Source organism: Diuraphis noxia, unplaced genomic scaffold, assembly GCF_037042655.1.
Source record: "Diuraphis noxia isolate RWA-SAM2 unplaced genomic scaffold, SU_Dnox_SAM2 contig0005, whole genome shotgun sequence".
Classification (NCBI taxonomy): Eukaryota; Metazoa; Arthropoda; class Insecta; order Hemiptera; family Aphididae; genus Diuraphis; species Diuraphis noxia.
In genome coordinates this window covers 39418635-39441991 of record NW_028301715.1, presented here as the reverse complement: position 1 = coordinate 39441991, position 23357 = coordinate 39418635, and the positions used below count along the sequence as shown (strand labels likewise).

Genomic DNA, 23357 nt, shown 5'->3' with positions numbered 1-23357 from the left:
TATACAATATAAAAATAAAATATTTGTTAATAATCACTACTTATTACTAAATGGCCAAATATTGCATCTGACAATTTTCAAAACAAAAGAAAATATGAATAAAATAATATCCTTTTTATTTTATCCATGTTACCTATACCTTATAGGCAACGTTAATATTTGTATAGCATAGGTATACCTACTTATAATAAAATACCGAACAATAGTGTACAATAGCACAAATGCGAAATATGTACGTGTATCCATTTACAACGTAGGCATTTAAGTATTAGACTTTTATCCTTATTCCTTAGTATTTCAAGTAGAATAACTCTGGAAGTTTTCGTTCGAATTTTGATTGCAATATGTCAAAATTTTCAGAAAAATTATCTGAATCACATTTTGCTTTAAAACATATAGGTTGTCATTTGAAAAACCAAAGTTGGTATCGCTACAGGATACTCCTTAAAAGTTGTGAAAAATCTAAGTACTCAAAAATATCGCCTTTAACTACACTTAAATATTCCAAAAATCAAAATTTGAATATATGCATAATTTAAGCATAAAAATGGGGCGAGCATGCTTAAAAAATCACCCTGTATATATATGTATAAATAAAAGCTATCAAAATCAGTCAAGCCGTTTAGGAATTAAAAATGATTAACGGACAACCATTTACTATCATGTGTGTAAAACATATTAAATTGATAGTATCCAGGTATTATGATTTATCATTCAATGTATGATGATTGACCCTCAAGTTTTAACATTAATCCCCTCCCTAGAAAAATTTCTACGGGTTGTTAATGATTATTGATTGATAATTGTTCAGTACCTCAAAATTATAATTCAAAAAAAATTAAAGAGTGTGGAGATTACCCGTATAGGTAATTATAATAATAATAATTACAACAGGTTAAGATTACTGTGGATTCTTACATAAAAGTTCTGTTTCTATAAAAACAGTGAATCATTATATAAATGGATTGACAAACCAACCATTTATAAAAAAATGATTGCAGCTCATCTCATAAAATGCTAATACAGTTCTGAGTTCTTTAAAATTACTCAAATTATTTTATGAGATACTCATTTTAACAATAGTTTAAATATATTTTCTATTATCATACACTTGTATAAATAATAAAAAAAAATGAATAATAATAAATACTCACATTAATGATTTTATACACGTCTATATTGAAAAAAAATTACAAATTTTAAGCGAATATATGGTTGAATTTTATAAAGTACTAAAATTTAAAATATTGAAAAATAATTTTAACAAACAATGTACTATTTTTTATAATATAATATATTGTACAATTAAAATTATGTAGACAACAAATAAATAAAATTAATAAATAATAATAAACTAATACAGTTTGTTATCAATAGTTTTTGCATCACAGCTTTAGAGTCATGAAAAAAAAATTAAATGGTAATTGTTTTGAGGACTAGGACCTTTATTTTTATAAATTTTTTTTTCTTTTATGTAGAAAATAAATTGTATAAAATGTTATATAAACGCTATACAAGCAGTAACTACTTCAGTCATTCAAAATGTATTTTAATATACATACATGATGTATGTACATATATTATGTGTACCTACATATAGATAATTTAATAATAATTAATATATTTGCACAAAAAAAATTAATGCAAACCATTTTATGGGATGCCTTATTAGAATATATATATAATTTCTATAGAATCTATAGATACTATTTAGTATTTATGTTTATAATATTATGTTACTTAGACATCTATTATTTAAATATTAAAAATTAACTAGATAAATTTAAAAGGTTAGGTAATAACAATTACCTACGTATTGGCAAGTTTTTTGTTTCAATATTTTATATATATATATATATACATATATATATAAGTGGCAAGAGTCAGCAAAATATTGACTAAATCAGCTGCCTGTTAGAGGTATATTATTATTATAGTTATTGCGATTGTTTTTTGTTGCTACACACGATTTTTATTTTTACACGTTATGGTTAAAAGTTTAACAATTGCTAAAATATCCAACATAGATTTAAAATAAAATAAATTTGTAAATTGTTGTAATCAATTATTTATGGAAGACTAAAAAAAGTAACTATACAGAATAACGAAACACGTGTATATTAACTTAAGAGATTGGAAATATTTGAATATATTATTTTGACCATTCAAAGAAAACCTTAATGTTAAGTAAACTTTATACATGGTAGCTAGAAAAATGTTTTCTTCCAATTTGTACTTTAAATAACGATTGTTAACAGTAACATTTTTATGGTTTAAAAATTAGATATTTATAATAAAATTTAAAACCAAATGGGAAGACAAAGAAATGGACATTTTGTAGCGTTTTAAGTAAGTTAAAATTTGAGTGGCCACATTACAGCCATCTTTATGGGTGTTTTAGTCTGATTATACAATGTTTAAAATTAAAGTTAAACAAAAAATTAAAAATAAAATCAAATAACAATATCACTTTATCAACAGCCTAAGTAATTATGTTACACATTTTCAAAATTCTATTTTTATCTATGATTAATTTACCAATCAGTAATTCCATCACAATTACAACTTGTCATGCCAAAACGCATAAAAACACATATCAAATAAAAACAATCATAAAACAAATTCCAATATGGAGATTTTGTATATGACAAATTGTAATGAGTAATGATTGCCGATTAAAACATTTGAAAAGATATAAATTTTGTAGACATAATTTCTTAAAAAAATGAAAATAGAATGAAAAGAGACTAAAAGGGAACAAAATAAAAAATGTTAACCTCTTTTATTATTGCAAATTTTCACGTTTCATTGTTTTTCATTTCTTTTTTCTTTTGTCATACATCTTTAAATAATTATTTTTGAATTTAAAGTTTTTGTAAGAAATCAAAAATGAATTACAAACAGATTTTGTCAAATTATAAATTTTAGCGAGGATTAAAAGATTGTAGGATCAGTAGTAATGCATTAAATCACCTAGACTCTATACTCTATGGATGCAATATTCCATCAACTTGGGACTTCGTCGTTAATTTTATTTTGTTTATTAAGAAAACATTGATCCTTAATAGGAACTGGCTTTGATCTAGCTGATTGTGTTTTCTAGAAGAAAATAAATATAAATATTAGTATGCTTTATCATTATTATTGGATGTAACGACAAGAACAAAATTCTTTCTTTTTAAAATGTAAATAAATATTTAATGATAGCATACTCACTCTTCTACTAAATGGAAAACAACCAGTCTTTTCTGGTTCTGGCTTTAAATCTAAAATTAAATCAGGTGATCTTGTTTTATTTGGTCCAAATACATTAAGTTCTTTATAGCAACCAGTTTCGATCATCTAATATAATACAATCAATTTTTTATAACATTATAAATATAATCAAAACATTTAAACATTACATATTATTAATAAAATGGACCTGAATTAATTTATTTGTATTTAATACTCGTGCAAGTTAATAAAATCTTACTAGATACAAGACTTAGTTTAGTATAACAGTGGCTCAACCAGCCGGGAAAGTAAAGGTGATAGAAGATTCTTAATGATGGAAGTATACAATTTGAAAGACAACATAAAGTAAGCGTTCAACAATACAATAACCTAGATATCATAGAAAACATACTTCATTTTGCCACGGTATAGAAACTGAGCCTGTATTGAACTTTGAATAGAATGTATCATCTGTAGCATCTAAATTCACTCCTTTAACAGTGGAAAACTGCTCTATATCTAATACATCCTTAGCATATACAGCATGGGGCTAAAACAGAACATATATCATTGTTAATTAAGTTGTAAAGGCTAATATCTTAATAAAAATATAACTTAGACATACATCTGGAAGAAACGGAGGATCTTCTACACCAGCTTCAAGTCTTTTCCAGTTTATTGTCTTGAAAAATTCATGCTGTTTCACTTCCCTTGAACCGTAACGACCATAATGACAACCAAGTCTTGATTTTGGAGACTTTTTCAATAGCTAAAAATTAAATTTTACTGAATTAATTCATAAATTAAAAGCTTATATTCATTGCATGTTAAGCTAAAATTTTAAGTATTATTGAGATTTTGAAAATATAATGTATCAATGAGAAATCTATACTATTCTGTAATTAAAATCTCCTAGCAATACTATAATCATTATGAAGACAACTGTACTATATTCAAAAATTCAGTGCAATGATCAATTACTGTAGATGACAATCAGACAACACTAGTTCCTTACCACTGGTAAGTCTACTATGTACTTAGCACAAGTTAACTACTGAGTACGTTTCTTATTCTGAATAATGTATAATGTATAATTTTTACATAAAATAAATAATTCAGAAATAATAACCTCAATTTAATGAATAAAATAAATGATACCACAATTCTAGTAGATATAAGTAGGTATATAAATAATAATTTATATTCGAATACTTAAGTTGTATACATAAAATATCAGCTTGCATAATTCTATGAATATGATAACAAAAATTTACTAAGAATGCCAAACTATATATTCTATATTATAAATATTATAATAATCAAACATTAAAATTAAATGATTTAAAAAAATAATTATATTCTGCAGTTGAGTAATATTTCCAAATACAAATAAAAAGGATCAGTTTCAATGTTTAATAATAATTGGATTTGTTGGGTTAATTAATAATATATTTTTATTGATTGGTAGTCATACTTGTTTACACAGTGATTTAGCTTCTTCAGTAAATTTATGGGAGTATTTTTCTTGTTCTTCTTTTACTCTCCGATCAACTACTTCACGTTTAACCTGTTAATTAACACATTGTTTACTAATATTTTAATTATCTTATGGGATGATATAATTTTACTATAAATCACACTAGAAAACTATTGTAATTATTAAAATATCAATTCAGATATTAATGTTGTACTTAAATAGTAAAAACTAATATTATGATAATATTACACTTAACCACAAATGCTAAATTTTTGTTAATATAAAATTAGACCCTCATAATTTAAAAGCCAATACATTTTACAAGCAACTTTTATGTTGTAATTAAATTATTATGAAAAAATCATAAAAACAATGAAACAATTGACTCAGTATTTTGCATCTGCTAAAACCTACACATGCATAAGATTTTTAAAAATTATTTTACAAGTCCATAGAGATTCAGTGATTGACAGATGTATTAGCCTTTTATGGTTTCAAATCCCAAACTTTGCTTCTTTTTTCTTTTGACTTGTGACAATTTAACCTAACTACTGAGTGTTCAGACGTATACAATGTCACACAAATTAATATTTATAATAAAAATAGCAATGTATTAAAAAAAATATTCTATGCTCACATTGTTCACGCTTGTATGAGTAGGTTTGTAGATAAGTTTGTAAAGCCATTGTTGTACACAAAAGCAAATGTTCATAATATTTTATTTTATACATACTGTCCAAGTTTAATAGACTATGACCCAAATAAAAATAAACAGTCAAACATTTCACTTCACCAATCAAACAAATAATAATTTATTGAAGTTACATAATCAGTGATATTATAACCATATCCAAAACGGATTTTATTCCCAACTAATTATAATTATTTATGTATATATACTTCATAATATATGTATTATTCACCAAACAAGAGAATTGTTGTTCAAAGAAATGCTAAGGCAATATTCACAATACCCTATACCAGAGATTCCCAACCAGGGTGCCGCGAAATTATTTGAAATATTTTTTTAGAAAAAACAATTTCATTAAAAATATAGCATTGTGAGTAATAAAACGGACTATAATAATATAAAACCTATCCTTACACGTCCTACACCTTACTACTTTTGATTATAATTATGCACTAATAAATAGAACCAAAGTACTCTATAGTATAGTATAGACTATAGAGCATAGGGTGCCTCCGGATTTTTAGAAAATGTCCAAGGGTGCCACGAGTCAAAAAAGATTGGGAACCTCTGCCCTATACTAATACCAATTGTAGTCAAAATCAAAATTTTCTTAAATTCTCCAGACATTGTGTAGTTAGTACAATGCTGGGGAAATATGACACAGTGAGTACCCACCACTAGTACATTATGGGTAATTGTCTTATTAATAGTCCTATTCTCTTTAGTGAAATAGTGCAATATGTTAATTAAAAATGTATTTTCTAGAAAAACATAATTTAATTGAATGAAAATATATGCAATTTAAGTTCATAGAAAATTAAATATGATAAAATAATTTCAAATATAAAGCCCACAAAATCTACACCTTGTGATAAGAAGTCATACACGTAAAGAAATTCAGCATAACTAATGTGTTGAATGAAGAAAAACTAATTGCAACTATAATAAAAATATTTTGTACATAGTTAAATCATAAAAAACTTTATTCCACAATAAACAGTCATATACGAATAGATCATGGTAAGAGAAATTGATAGAAAAAAGAATTGCGAGAACTGTGCAGCTATAAGAATAACAAAAAATTATTAATTCATTTAAATTTAATTATATTTTAATACATTTTTACATTGGACAAGACCACTTGGACATTGTACAATGAGAAAATACCGATATTTTGTTACTTAACATTTAGTGCATTCTGCATATTGCCCGTGCATTTCTTAGAATGACTGATTTCCTATTTAACCCAGAACATATACAATATAAATGTTTTTTTGTTTGTTAGGTCAAAACAAAACATTTATTAATCAAGCCATCTACATTTATGGGTATCTAGAAAATGTAGATTGCTTATTGATTTAATAGTAAGGATTATACATTTGTTCTTACTTTTTCTTTTCGAGCTCTAAATGGAGCTTGACCTTCTATCATCTCATATACTAAACATCCGAAGCTAAACCAATCTGTACTATATGTATACTTTTCATTATCAATTACTTCTGGTGCTATAAGACAAAATGTATAGAAAATAATAATTATAGTTAGATAAAACATAATATAAGTTTTAAAAATCAATTTTTATTTACCCATATAACCAACGGTGCCTACTCTTCCTCTGACTGATTCACCTTCAGGTATCTCCATTGCTAAACCAAGATCAGATATGCGAACATGCCCTGCATCATCCAAAAGTATATTTTCAGGTTTACAATCCCTGTATACTATGCCTTGAACATGTAAATGTTCTAATCCACACAATACCTGAGATAAACAAAATTACTTAGTTTATTAAGTATAAAGTATAAAGAAGTTGATGGATAAAATAAATAATAATTTTTTCAGATATAAATTAACTATTAAATAATTTAAATTTTTTTTTTTTATTTAACTATAATTAGTTTTGCTCGGTATAAATAAAATTAAAATAAGAAAATTACCTCAGCGGCATAGAATCGCGATCTTGGAATATCAAATCCAGGTTCAGAACCCATATTGTAAATATGAAATTTCAAATCTCCACCATTCATAATAGTTAATACTAAACAAAGTGCATCTTTTGTCTCATAAGCATAAGCTAAACTAACCTAGAATAAAAAAAATAAAATAAATACCTATTTAAAAACTTGTTAATTAATTTAAAATGCATAAATAAATTTAAAAAATAAACATACCACAAATCTAGAATTAATTTTTTGTAAGATTTGTTTTTCAATTAAAACCATTGCTTCACCTTTCCGTTTTTTGATACGTTTCTTTTCCAATTTTTTACAAGCGTACATCTTACCAGTTGCTCTGACTTGACAAGCACAAACTTCTCCAAAACCACCTTTACCAAGTACTCTATACATGCGGAATGTTTTGTATGTAACAGTTTGCCTGTAAAAAAAAAAAATTATCATCAAGTTCAGATACCTATTTTCTTAATAGCACTATAAGACTACACTTTCCATTACAAAACTAAAATACATACACACCTTTCTAACCACTTCCATTGTAAAAATCTATGGAAATACATAGAAGATTCAAACAAACTAAATGGACGACCCGCTAAGAATGATTTCACGGCAGTTGAGCAATCAGTAAATAACTCTCTATGAGCAGAGTCTAACTGGTTCCGACATCTAACTATCATATCTTCACTTAGTATATCCACAGCATTAACTGCCTAATACCAAAAACAGTTAATTTTTAATAGTCATAAAAAATAAATCAAAATTAAGCAATAATTTCTATACATACGTCTCTTCTTATATATCTATCATAAAGTATTTTTGCTAGTTCTATTCTATTTTCATCAGATTCTATTTCATATTTTTCCTGTTAACAATACAAAATAACAAACATTAAAAAAAACGAAAAAAAATTAGATGAATTTTAATTTAAACTTACAATGGAATCTAAAAATACATTGTAGCGATGAAACTCTGGTCGTTCTTCTTCACAAAATTGAAGAAAAAGTAACCGGCCAATTGGCTGCTGATCTATTACATAGCTGTATTTCATATCTGAAACAAATTATTTTTTAAATGATAATATTATATATATAGAAGTTTAGATGAACTAAAAATTTACCTATTAGTGGTTTATAATCAACACACTGAGATATATGTGGGAATTGCAGGATTTTTTTCCATTTTTTACTTTTCCCTTTATTGCTATCTGTACCACCTAGAAACAAAAACAAATTTAACAATTTATGATAGTTATTCAGTAGGTACATAGTTAAAAATAAAAACTCAATGCTTTAATACATTTTTAAATAATCTTTACTACATTAAAATAAAGTTAATTTTTTTTCACAATTTATAACTGTTAAAACATACATATGGTAACCTCAATAATAGACAATGAAAGGAATTTAATGATGATTGTTTGAAAGGAACAAATAATACTGAAGGTACTACCTCCCCCTATTCTTTCATGCATTATAAGTACCAATAAGTTCATTATTATTGTTTTAGTTATATTATGTTGACATCAGACTAAGTAAGCTCACACTTATTCAATTGCAAACAATTAATATATAAATAAAACTATTTAATAAATTATGTTTTGAAAGTAGGATGTATAACTTTCATGCTTGAAATTCATTATTATTTGAAATAATTTTGAATAAAATATTTGAACATTAAAATATAATATTAAAAACACACTTTAAGATGTTGATACAAAATAATTTGTAAAATTAGAAATATGAAGATAAACAAATATTGATGAAACTTAAAATAGGGCTGCTAACCAAGATGTTATAAAAATTATAAAATATCATATATCGCATAATAATTATTTTATATTATCTCTTTCCAGTTCAATAAGCTTTCAAGTGAAAAGGTACTGTACATAACAGCGAAAAGTACATTTAACTTGAATTTTGATGGCAAGTATAATCTATAATTGCACCAACTCAAATGAAATACAATGAACTTAATAACTACTTCGAACAATATTTCCTCTCAGTTTATCAACATAAATCAATATCATACTTAATACTGAGAAACGAATACTTATGATGAACAAATATTAAGTTAATGTCAATACTATGGATTAATGTTTAATAGCAGATACTATTTTTAACGAACAATTGGTTTTGTTTCAAAATAATTTGAGACCATTTATGATAAGCGATGCTAGACATAAATATGGTTTCATGAATATAAGAGAAATAGAAATAAGAAAAATAGTTGATTGTAGATTATGCAAACATTTTATAAATGGATGCTATTAATATTTGCAAACGACTAACTGAATTTTATTTGTGTATATGGCTAGGAAAATATATAACATTGAATGTTTTTAGGTAATGAGTAGGAAATTATCAAATAAATTGTATTAAAACTGAAGAACTTATGCAAATTAATCTAAACTTTTATGCATACACAACATGTGACCAAACTCAGGAAGCATTTTAAATAGTTTTTATACAAATTAAAAAGTTAACTAATTAAATGATATAACTACAGAAAGTTTAATTAATATCCTTCAAATTTCAAATACACATCTGTTATTATATAAGTAATAACCGAGGTAATAACAAATAAGTTTATATTAAATTAAAACTAATTGAAATATTGTATCTCATGATGATTTACTTTGAAATTAAATTGTTTGAAAACCATTTTATACTACCCTACCTACCTATGACTATAATCAATAAATTAACTTAATAACTATAGAAAAAAAATGGATAGTGAAATCAAATAAATTTTTAAAAAAACCACAAAATGTGCCCACAAACCTTAAATTCTTTGTGGCAAAAACAATTTAATAAGTGATACATATAATTAATAAAACAATAAAAAGTATGCACCTCCAATATAATGTTTATTATATTGTCTAGCATTTGTTAAAAATGTTAAACTAATTTTAAAAAATACCAGACATAGGTATACAAGTTTGAGAGTACCAACTAAACATTGTAAAATAATTTTATCAAAATATTTTAATACATATTACTGGTATTAGGTATTGTTATAGTGTACAATTAATACACCTTGCTGGTCTACGAAATACTTTTGTACGATTCATTATTTTTCTAACTAAATAACAAATATTAGTGTAGGTATTTATACATGAGTAATTAGTACACAACAATAAAACATTGTTTTTAAATAATACTGAACAAGTAGCAATGCAGTATACCAGCCTATAGAAACCTTAATTGATTAAAAACTTGTAATAGAGGTAGTTATTAGTCTCAGAATATTTAATGATGAACTGAAAAATATTCAATACTTATTTCTTTTAATATTTCGAGCAAATGGTGAATGTTCTGTATAAACAAAAAGTAAATAGATAATAAAACAGAATATAACTTTAGCCAATACTAAGTTTTTGTGTCAGTGGGTTGTACCCAGAACAATATTGTTAGGTAGCTATCGAGTACTCCATACCGAACATTTGTAGTTTTAAATAATTTGAGTATTATGGAATAAAATCATTTAATAAATTATACGCTACCTATTTAAGTGGATATGGAACAATAATATTATATTAGGCACTGTTAAGTATTATTTTAATGTATTTAATTATAGTTCAGAAATGGATACAACAACTAACATTTACAAATTGTACTATTAAAAATCTACCTACCTACTTACCTATTTAACATCTTTTCAGGCAGTAAGTACAAACACAATATTCAAATGCTTTTTTAAAGAACAAAAGAGTGGAAATGAATACTCTCAACTAATACAACACGCAGCACACCCAAGTAATACAAGTCTCGATAGGTAGTTTCTGCAATAATACCCAAAGTAATACGTAAATCTCGTAGAAGCTTTTTTGAAATACATTTAATCCAGAGAAAGTGAGTCAAGAAACAATATTAATATGATAGATATTCTACAAAAATTAGAGTGTAGGAGTGAGGATAGAATTTTACTGGAAGCAGACATAGTAGATATTGTGAGTGCCCACTATTTACATTACTCTCTGTCGCTGCTGTACGGCAACGGTAAAAAAAAACCGAAAAAAACAGTCTGCACTGGGTTAAGGCACAGTCATTGAGACAATGGAAGACCTTGGACGACGGATGTGTATCTAACTAAAAATTTGAAAATTAGTTTAACAACATTACCACGGGTTTAGGTACCTACATGCACATTATACGTGACAAAAGTACTTATTTGAACATAGACCAAGTAAGATATAGATATAGGTTTGGGTGCCAGTACAATACGTACATAGATATATATAGGTCAAAGGGGTCGCCCAAAACGGGTGCATTGGCAATAGGTGTGGTGGATAGGAGTAAAAGTATGAAGAATCGGGGTGAAAACGGATGAACGCCCCCCAACCAAAAAAAGTCTCTACTCTCCCCAGAAGAAAAGCGCCCCTCTAAAATTTAACCACGCGAGACCGAACCCCCCGAACGCCTGTGGCATTGTGTACACGAGGAGAACTTCCCGTTCACATGCCCATGGTACGTGACCGGTCGAATATCGTACCGATAATTCTAACTCGGCGACCCAACACTACTGATTGCCCTGACCGCAAAAACGTCTGTATACGAATTATAATGATTAAATAACAATTACGATACTCGCCTTCTCTTGCTTTGAGGTACACGGTATTGGCAACAATGTTTTCTAATTCCATCAGTTCCAGTTTGGCTGATTTCCGGATGCCCGGGCTGACGTCCACCACTTCCCATCAATGACACCGTTAACCGTTTTCGACGTCTTCGTGTTCGCGAGTCGACAATGTCTGTGCGTGTGCGTAAAGAACCGACCCCGTATGTATAATAATATTATAATAGCGACAATATTATATTATTATGTCTGAACGTGTGCTCAAACGAGTCGTACGTGTGCGTGTGTGTATGCGCGCGCGCCCCCGAAAAATCTTCCGGTTTGCGTGTTGATTTTTTCTTCTCGCTTCGCTCACCTCCAATTCACGCGGATCAAATTTTATCTTTCTCGCCCGTACACGCCTATCAGTCGTCAATAACTATTCCAAACGGAAGTATGCGCAGACACTCATAATAAATTTACAACAACAATAATGTGAACCAAAAATCAGAATTTAGATTATATTAAAAATATTATTATTATTTTACTTTGTTATCACGACGCACCGAACGAGACGTAACTATAGTGTAACGGAGACGGCAAATCGGTGGTCGGTTACCAATAGCCGATTGCTCGAGATACGCGTCGGTGACGGCGGCGGCGGCACGACTAGAGGCAGCAGGTACGAGAAAAGACGTGTGGACCTACCTACCTGTCTGCCTGCCTGCAGCCTACTTACTACTACTGCTGCTACGACCAACTCCGCGGTTGCCTATTATGACGTTGGTGATGATAATAATAATATGAAAACGAACGACGATAATAATATTACTAATAAAAATACTACTAAATAGCAGGCTGCAGTTGTAGTGGTAGTCGTAAAACAATCGGCGGGCGATTGATAACAGTATTTATTGTGGTATTTTTTTTTTTTTATTTTTTTTTTGACCGAACACTCGCGCGGTCGTATCTTCGTCGTCGGCGGTGGTGGCGGCGGCGGCGGCAACGTATATAGCACGGATTCCTCCACCCCGCGCGCACGAGAGACACTACCAACGAACAGTGCACGCGTTGACGTCGTCGACGTTAGTGCCCGCGCGCCGCATTCCCGGTTCCTACCGCGGTGCTAGCTGGTGCTGCCGCCGCCGCCGCCGCAGATCGTGCGTATGTGTGTGTGCGCGCGCGCCGGCCGTCGGGACGGTCCGATTACGGCCGTAGGCGCAAAACATCGAACTCCTCTCCTTGTTGTAGTGTGCTGTTTCGTAGTAACGGGCCGCCAGCGGTTACCCCGCCCGCCAACAGAAGGCGGCCCACCCTCGCCGCCGCGGCCGTTTCATTTCGACGTTCGTTCGTCGTCGTCCGGCGACAATGCGCGCGCAATCCGCGGGCAACGCTGCCACGCGCGCTTTCGTTCGTTCCGACTCGCCGTACTCTTGCGCGGCGACGGTGGCCCTTGAAACGCGTGCGACGTACGCGCGGAGGATCGACTTTTCGCGGGTGTTCCGCACCAACACATTGGTGAGAGGGCGCGAACGGGGGGGTGCACATTTTGGGATCCGCCGTTACGAGCAATAATAATAATAATAATAATAATATGAAATCACGATCCCTTCCCGGCGTAACAAACGCTTTGATGAATTTTTTTCGTTATTTGTTGAAGCAAAATAACTTGTTATCCTATCTATTTCCTGAATGCAGAGCTTGAGTTTGAAGTAAAGTGTTATACTGTTATATATTACGAGTATACAAAGTCTATACTTATATTATACTGCAGCTTGTAAAGTGTACAGAAAAAAAAGTAAAAATAATAAAATACGAGTAATTGTAGGTATAATATTGATGTATTTCATATTATAATTATAATAGCATATTTCATATGCTAATTATTATGAACCTTTTTTTTGTTGACAATAGTACCTATGATTTTTATTTGTTCTATATAATTTCCTTTTTGTAAGCATCGTTGAATTGAAAACAAAGGGACCTAAATAGTTAACGAATCTTTTGTTAATATAATATCTACTTTTATTTGAAGTTTAAAATTATTTTCTATTATGCGTTTCGGGTATTATAATAAATTATTATTAATACTGATCAATAATTATTTTTCCAAAATAAGTTTTACTCAGTAAATTATAGCGAGCACAGTACCTATACTAAATTCATTATAATTTATTTATGTGTATCCATCTATAAAAATAGTCGTTTTTTTCAATTTGTTCAAATGATTTGAACGTTTAATTATTTGTATAAACTATAAAGTAAAAAATCGTATATTGATTTGTTTTTATGTTATTTACTCATTATCGAATTTAAATTAATTATTAACTTGAAATGAATAATTAATTACAAACTCACTTATGTAACGTTCTTCTGTAAATAGACGATGAATCCTATTATCAAAATTTAAATCGCTTTAAATTTACTGGATAATAAGGTTCTGATTTAAGGTGAGACAATTATTTCTCCGACGAACATCCTTGGTTGGATATTAAGTTTTTGTCGAGCAAAAACCTATATGTTTGACGAAATATGGTATTTTTCTTCTTTCGTGTTTCGTTATCGTTGTGCTATGATAATAATATACTATAAATTATAATATATATTAATAGAATAATTCAAAAATTTAAATTTTCTTCTACCTAAGTACAGTTAATATAATATAATAAATAGACACAAATATAGGGACTGAAGTCCATAATAATATTGATTTAGCATATCCCATTGGCCCTTACCACATTTATCGACAAATAACAACAATAATAATCTTATCGTCTGTGTTTATATCACCTTTTTTTTATTATTTTTACTTTCAAAAACAATCTGTACAACAAGCACATTTAGTAATTTTGATATAGAATATATACATAATTTTTTTTTTTAAAACAACAACTTTTAAAGAAGTCACCCATTGGTAACACCTAAGAACTTATAGTTGGATTTAGATCACTTAAGGAGATCTCGATTCCAATTTCGTTTGAGCCTTCGAGGGGGGTTGCCTGGGATATGCAGTGAAGCCATATCTTTAATGAGAGGATTAGTACTGGAGTTGAGTTGGGAGTAGAAACGGTGGTAGTGAATTTTGGCGTAGTCATTGACATTAGTTACTTTGAGGTCGTTGTGAAGAGACAGGTTTGTCATGTACCATGGAGCACCAGTTAAAGTACGTAGGGCAATGTTTTGGAAAGATTGGATGGGGCGAATGTTTGAGGGTTTGGCCATCCCCCATATTTGAATACCATACGACCAGACAGGTCTGATCATTGTATTATACAGTTTATATCACCTATAGGTAATATTAATAGAAATCCAATACCGCAAAAACAAAATGTGAAATAATTTTTGTTTGGTTTAAAATTATCGATGAAAATAGTGTTTCCTTTGTACTTATTCGATAAAGCTTGATTCGGGGGGGAGGGACTTGACATAGTTTTGGTGGTCAAAATTCACCCACACCCCACACCCTCCCTTGATGCTATAGATGCGTTAACATATATAGTTAAGGTATACATAATAATATGCATTATAAATAATAAACATATTACAAAAATTTATTTTAATAAGAGCATCACGAGCGCCGCTAAGAACTATAAATTATAATATTTTTTTTTTTTAACACACGTGTTCGCGGTGGATCAGTGTGCACCGCAAAACGTCTATAATATATTTTAATTTTAATTAATTAATTTAAATTTATATATTTTATATACAATATATTATATTATATATAATAATATAATGTTATAAAATTCCACGTTGGCCTGCGTGTAATGATTTCCATGACGACTAATACAATTATAGCAAACAACCGATCTTTCGACTTGACCAAATTTGTGTAATGTTCGTACTCGCACGAGTTTGTATTTATATAGAAATTCAAACTCGGCGCTTGATCTGACCTCGCTGCAAGTTCCCCCGCGAACGGTATATAAATATATAATGTATATATTATACGTCCCGCGGGGGCATCGTCCCGAAGTAGTTTATTGTTTATATCATATATATATAGTGTATGCTGTATCTATACACACGCGACGTAAAATAAAGAGGGAGGCCGTTTATCGCAAGCAATTTAAAAATCGTTAATCCTCCGAATGCTGTCCCGAATTTTTACGCGTACTGTAATATTATAGACTTTAAATATTATATAGCAATCGCGTATATTATAATGGTTTATATGATTGTGTGTCATTGCATTTGGCGTGTTCTCCTGTTTGCACCTATACATCATAATATTATACAGTGCAATGCATAGTCAATCATATAACCTGCAGTATAATGTATCAATATACATTATGTGTAGGTATTATTTTATACAACATAGAGAAGACTGCATTATTAACATTTACAACGACCTCGCGGACTTTCTGCTCTGTGTACGTTTTCAGGCGGAAAACTCTCGCGGGTGAGTTGTTTATATCCTGCTGTCACAGTAACCGCCGCCGAGACCGCGTTGTCTGTATTGGCATAATATAACATTTTCAACGTAAATAATTGATGTAATCAATATTTATCAACTCGCATGAACCGAATAAAATGTGTATCGAAGTGATCAAATATAATATAATATTATTGACTAACTATAAAATAACAAATTGTTTTTCTCTCTATTTTTATTTTTAAGCTTTTTTCTTATTTACTCTATTATTTGTAAATATTGTTTTTTATTGTAATTTAATAACTTTCTATTTCCAACGTAATGTAGTTTTATGGTATTTAAAAAAAACTATTTAACGGACCTACTTTTATAATTATGATAAAATTTAAATAAATATTTATAATAGAATACATAATATGGTAACATGCATTTAAAATTTAAAAACAATAGTACAAAGGTATAGGTATGATTGAGAACATACCAACATAACCAATAATTTGGTTCTTGCATCGCTAAATAATTATATACCTACAATATATCACTAGTCACAACATATTATACGAATAATGTAAAATATATATCGTATATGTATATAATTAAAATGTTTATCAAAATTACTTAAATTCAAATGAGAAAAATGACTTATATTTATATGTAGCATCCTTTCCAAAATAGTTTTTTTACAAATTATAATACTACTATACTACTACTTTATTATAATTAAATAATAAAATTTTAATTATAATAATATGTTTATTGACGATCGCGTTTAGGGTAATGAAGTGTACAAAGAGTTTCCAAATGTAAATTTAACTTGAAAATGTTTAGGTAATATAAAAAATACCTACAATAAGTCGGTATTATTGTACCTACATTATATGACAATATTAATTTTTTTATAAATCAATCGCTGATGTCAATCATCTATAATCTGCATTTACGACTTTTAAACCCATTTAAACCATACATGTTTTTAAGTGGAAAAAGATAGTCTTAAACCAGCTGGACCTGGTGTAAAAAGTCGTAACTAACCGCGTCAACCCATATAATATTCACTTGGATTTCGGGACAAATAACACTGCCACGATAATTAATACTATACGCTGTTATATTATTATAGTCTATGAAATTTAATGCATTAACCGTGTATGGTACGCAGACGAATAGAGCGACCTATAAGCGTTTATCTGGACCAAAATGTATTTATTGCTAAACGTCGTCGGGTCGATGCAGGATGAGTTGGGGCTGCATTGCATAATAACGGGAGAGATAAAACATAATAATATTATCTTTGAAATAATCGCGAAATCGTAAAACACAATCGCAAATCTCTACGCACGATTCGTCCGTCTCGACCTCTGCTAGATTTAATATTGTTATTTTTTACTAATTTTGAATGGTTTTTAATATTTTTTTTTTTTTTTTACAAGCATTATATCGCATATAAACGCACTCGAATGCGCCGCGATCAAGTCGATGGTAATATTATATAATGGCTGCACTGCAACCTCGCAGACCGCAGTGTACAAATTTACCACCTGAAATGAAAAAATGCTGGCCCCCCACACGCGTGAATAATTGCATATACCTATCTATTACAGTTATTACTATAGGTATATTGTACACATATACGCGCACTACATACCTAAAACTAGCCAATCCCCATCTAACTTCAATATTATTGTTACCTATATTATAATATGATTCGTTTTGGGCCGATCGAAAAATCTATTGCTCGCTCGGTATTTAGTAAATACTATTTACGCGTGTCGACGAACGAGTATATGCATATTTATATATTATACAGGATGTTTCATCGAGCATGCTAACACCTTTTTTACTTGGATAATGCAGTTACTGAAAATGTGATTTTTTAAGTTTTTAAATGAATTTCAACACTTACGCTGCAGGATATAGTAGGAGTGTATATTTATCTTTTATTCGATAACCCCCTTTTCTATTTTAAATTGTATAGTAGATTTTTTTTTTTTAATTTAACGTATCAAAATCAAAATTCAAACGAATATTTTTTGACTAAACTATTTAACTCTGTGTACTGAGGATAATTTAAGTCATTGATAGTGATTTTGAAAGATAACATAAAGCCCTATGGTGAATTGAACATTGTATTGTAGCAATTATAATATTCAAAATCACAAAATCTATTGAAATTTATAATGTGTAAAAAGTATAGCTTAATAATATAACAAACACTATAGATTCGTTACAACATATATTTCATATATTTTTGTAAATCCGTTTTTAAAGACTATTATTCGTAGAACAAACATTTTAATAACTGAAAAGCTATATAGGTACGTTCGAATTTTGAATTATCTATTATATAATTTATATTAAAATAAGAGGATTATCATTGGAAAACTGCAGAAAATTGTATCACCACGGTTACTCTTTAAGTAGGTAGTATACTAAAAATTCCAAAAAATCAAAATTTTAATCAAATCGTTCTTGAAGGAAAAATAGGGGAGAGCATGCTTGATGAAACACACCCTGTATATTCAGGTGTACAGCGAATAGTACCAATATTAATATATGCACATTATTGCGCGCATAATAAATTATACTTTCTTCGCAACAATATTATTATACTCGTAATATTATTCAATTACCACAGCAATGTAATGCCTAATATAAATATATTATCTACCGCCGTTTTGCCCCATCCCAAAAAATAATTATCGTATCAACATCAAAATTTGTACAAAAAAACGGTGCTTATAAAATACGGTGGCTGTTTGGTTTCGGTGGTTTTTATATTTCATCGTTGAGAATTGAAATATATATTTGAAGTCTCATCTAGTAGAAATAACGCAGACCATCTAAACTAGGCGTGTTTTTTTTTTTTTTATTGATTTCTTTGTTGTCTGTTGTATACCGCCGTTGTTACTTAAATGTTTTAAAAATATGTTTCTACAAACTTTGAATTTAACAGAGCTGGTAATCTGGATTTATATTAACTTTTACAACATTATGTGTGCGTATAATAGCTAGGTACTTTAAATATTGTTCAATGATTCATCGTTCGAAACCGATAGGTATTTGATTAATAATTATCTACAACATTAATGATGCGGTTTCAAACAGATCAGAGGAACATTCAAAACTCAAATAGATTTGAAAATATCGTCGTGATAATAACGCTGATTGTAATCGTAAGATTTTAGGATTAATTATCATTTATCTGGACGTGAATATTACACTGCAGTGTATTTTGCAATCACTATTTAACTGCAATCAATCATAATGAAAAAGCTTTGATTCATATTATCTTCATCCACTGTGAATTGTGAATAGGCTAAAATTATAATTGAATCACTACTTTTAGCTTTTAATAAATCGGACGAGGAAAATGTAATTCATGACCGTACGCTAGTTACACGATGTACCAATATTTTAGTTTTAAAGCAAAGTATATTATATAAGCTATTCTAGAAGCAAACATCAAAACAATAATCAACAATGATATACAAAATAATGAAGTTGGTAACTATTTATAAAATCAGTTCTCAATCCTTATTTTAGAATTAAAACATTGAAGAAAAACTGGCATACAATAATATAATATTTTAAATCTTCCTACAAATTACTTTGCTCGAATTTGAGTTTGAAGCACATTTTGATAGAAATTGGGGTTTCCCTAGAAAATAAACTTTTTCTATAATGTAACTTATATATATATACAATTTTTTATAATTTTTTGTAATTTCTGTAATTAATAATTTTCGCACTGTAAGCCCAATGGCCAATGTTGCCGAGGGTAATATTATTAATAAAAAAAAACTTTTTTTATACACTATAATAAGATTATTAAGATTCAAAAATTTTGGTGTAGCATCCGGAAAACATATAGTTAACAACACTTAAAAATTATAATTACGTGATGAAAACTTTATACCATACCCAAATTATATGATTTTTTAAAATTAATTTTATATGTCAGTTTAATATTACAATAATTTATTGTTAAAGCAATATTATTTAAAAGTATAGCATTTTGACTATACATTGGCATGACGAACTACCAATTAACTTTCAAAAAAATTTTAAAACACAAAGCACTGTAATTTCCACATGAAATCTCAAATCATCTATTGAAAGCAATATTTTAGCACCTGAAACCACCTCTTAACAAAATACACACCAATGACACGTCGGCGGCGTGTGACCTATCACTGAATCAGTCTGTCGACTTGTTTGCTCGTTTTACGTTTTAATTCAAATACATAATAAATTATTGACATACAATTTACGAAATGTCACAATAGTTTGACTTCGCACGCGTGCAATTTATGTTGTACTAGAAATCTAATAAAACCAATCAACATTGTAATAAACAATTATTATTGCTAGTTATAAATTCTCCAGTAGCTTGGTTTAAACTATTGATTTAAACAGAAACATTAAACATTTATGGTATAAAGATAGAAATTGTCAATGACGTTATATATTATATTATTTTTTATATAACCTAAAACAGTAAAACTTTCAATTTTAAACATAAGACATTGTCATATGATAGGTATTATGAATTATTATGTAGATGCGTTCATACTAATATACCTATGCAAATTCGATTAAAGTAAAATTGTTGAATTTTAATTTAATTATTGCTTTTTAATCAAATTCTTTATCAAGAGTCTCGTATATAAATATTTTTTTCAAAAGACATAATAAATCTGACCAACTGAAAATAAAATAGATCAAATTTCCATTAATTTACCTTTGTAATCTATATATAATATATATGTATATAATATAATATATATATATAATCTATATATAATATATAGGTATATTATACCTATTACATATTTATTTTAATTCAAGTATTATAATATATTTAATAAAATTACGAACACAGATTTATATAAATACGCATATTATATTATGATAACTCATATAATATGTTTTAAAACATGATATCTGTGTGTTCTGTTCTCGTGGTAAGAATCTAAAATGCTCTCTTTATAATTATCTAAAAAAAGAGAAGAGGAAGAGGGATAAAAGTTTTATTTTAAATTTTAAGTGGACAGAGTAAAAGTTATTCGTTGTACAATGATGTAAGTATTTTGTCTGTTAACTATTTCTATAGTAGAGGAAGTGCTCCAAAAGTTTCATATACTACTTATATACTCATATATTATTATAGATAGATTCTATTAATATTGGGAACGTATTTGTTCATAATTGTACGGAAAATATAGAAAATATAACAATACATATTACATACACACGTTATTCTAAATATTATAATTTATAAGTTATAAGTTATAACATTAGCATTATACCTACTTTTTACACATTTAGTATTAAGAGCGTTATGTACCAAATTATAATTATTTATAATAAAAATTGTTAAAAACTACAATTTTGAAAAAAAAATAAAATTGTGAATCGATTATATTTTATTTTATTTTATATGTTTAAAACAAAATAATTAACTTAAAATATACCAACCCATAAATAAATTACAATAAATAAGTAATTTACAGCGAACAAGTTTTGACCTAATTTTTATGATGATAATTTTAGTATAGACTATAGGCAATTAAATAAAAAATTTAATTTAAAAAATGTAGAATTTAAAATTAAAATGATAATCATTTTTCGTTTTATAATTTTAGTCAAGAAATATTTTTGGAAAATATTATTTTTTGTATATTATAGAAATTAAAATATGTGTTTTTCTTATTTTTATTTATTCTAATACAAATGTACAATAATATAATCCTTTGTATGCCAATTAATATTCTTCAACCTTCCAATTAAGTATTTATATAAATTATATATTCTACTATCGAATCATACAAATCACGATTCGTTGAGATTCTTCACTCTCTTGATTATATATGCATAGACATTAAACGTATATAATTACTCAACTATTAATTATTACCTAGGTGTATAGGATGCATAATTTTATTGATTTTATTTATTGATTTTATTATGCAACAATATTTTCAACATTGCAGACATTAAGTTTTAAATATCTATGGATTTTCAGTTATACATACACTTTTATATTATACACATAACCGTGTGAAGGTTCTTGATTCTGTTGATTCGATATCTGCAAGCACAATTTATATACATCTTGACCGTTATTATAAGAATAAAATAAAATTGCGTGATAACTAACGATAATGCATTTTAGTATGTACAAATAGAAAATTTTAAATAGGTTAAACACAAATATAATTTGAATTTTTAATTAAGAAGAATTATGAATTGTTTCCACTAGTAAATCTTAAAAAATAACTGAACCACCTCTATAACCGAATAATAATAATAATAATAATCAGCCCGTTTTTTTATAAAATTAAATAAGTAAAAATATTTTACACTTCCTGTTTCTTCCTAATAGTTCCGACGAAATATATTCCTGTTCATTCAAATTAATAATGTAATATATTTTAATCAAGGAAAAACTGTCAGGAAGAAATAATAATATTAAATATGGTTTCGAAACATGTATTATAATATACGCAAGTATACTATAAATTATTCTTTTCGTTTTTATCCCAAGCATTGTTGAAAAAAATTCCTGTGAATGCTACAAAAATTTGCATATGTGGCACATGCTAAATAAAAATGAATGTATTGAATAAACCATTTCTAAAATATGATTCAAACTACATAAATATAACAACTTTTATGCTGTAAAATATTATTATATACGTTATGGGGTTGCCTTAAAAGGATCCTCGAGACTTTGGCTCAAAATTTTTTTTGGAACGCTTTATTACACTGTAGTATACTGAATAATCATATATATATATATATATATATATCATTTATTTTTTGTTACAACTGAACATGCATTTCCACACGAAATTGAAAAGTAAAATATAGTCACACAAAAATAGATTAAAAATCCGCATTCTTTTGGTATGTCTGATATTTTATTAATCATTGTTAAAAAAAATATTTATCAGTTTGAAGAGAACTATTGGAGTAAGTAAAATGTTATATAATATATTGTTATGACTAAACTAAAAGGGTTGAACAATGATTATCGGATACACACTCAAAATAAAAAAACCAATCACCAAGTTATGGACTTAT

The 23357-nt window shown here is 28.1% G+C and overlaps 1 protein-coding gene across 1 annotated transcript; it reads right to left on the bottom strand.

Moving 5' to 3' along the window:
* Positions 1-1155: 1155 nt before the first annotated feature.
* On the bottom strand, positions 1156-12983 carry Gprk2 (G protein-coupled receptor kinase 2). The gene is made up of 14 exons (XM_015517626.2): positions 11930-12983; positions 8457-8552; positions 8274-8389; positions 8124-8201; positions 7859-8049; positions 7556-7760; positions 7322-7468; positions 6971-7145; positions 6774-6889; positions 4691-4783; positions 3842-3985; positions 3629-3766; positions 3217-3342; positions 1156-3099 (listed from the first exon to the last, which is right to left on the bottom strand). The coding sequence occupies exons 1-14, from the start codon at positions 11979-11981 to the stop codon at positions 3007-3009; spliced, it is 1770 nt and encodes a 589-aa protein (XP_015373112.1). The 5' UTR covers positions 11982-12983; the 3' UTR covers positions 1156-3006.
* Between the last annotated feature and the right edge of the window lie 10374 nt (positions 12984-23357).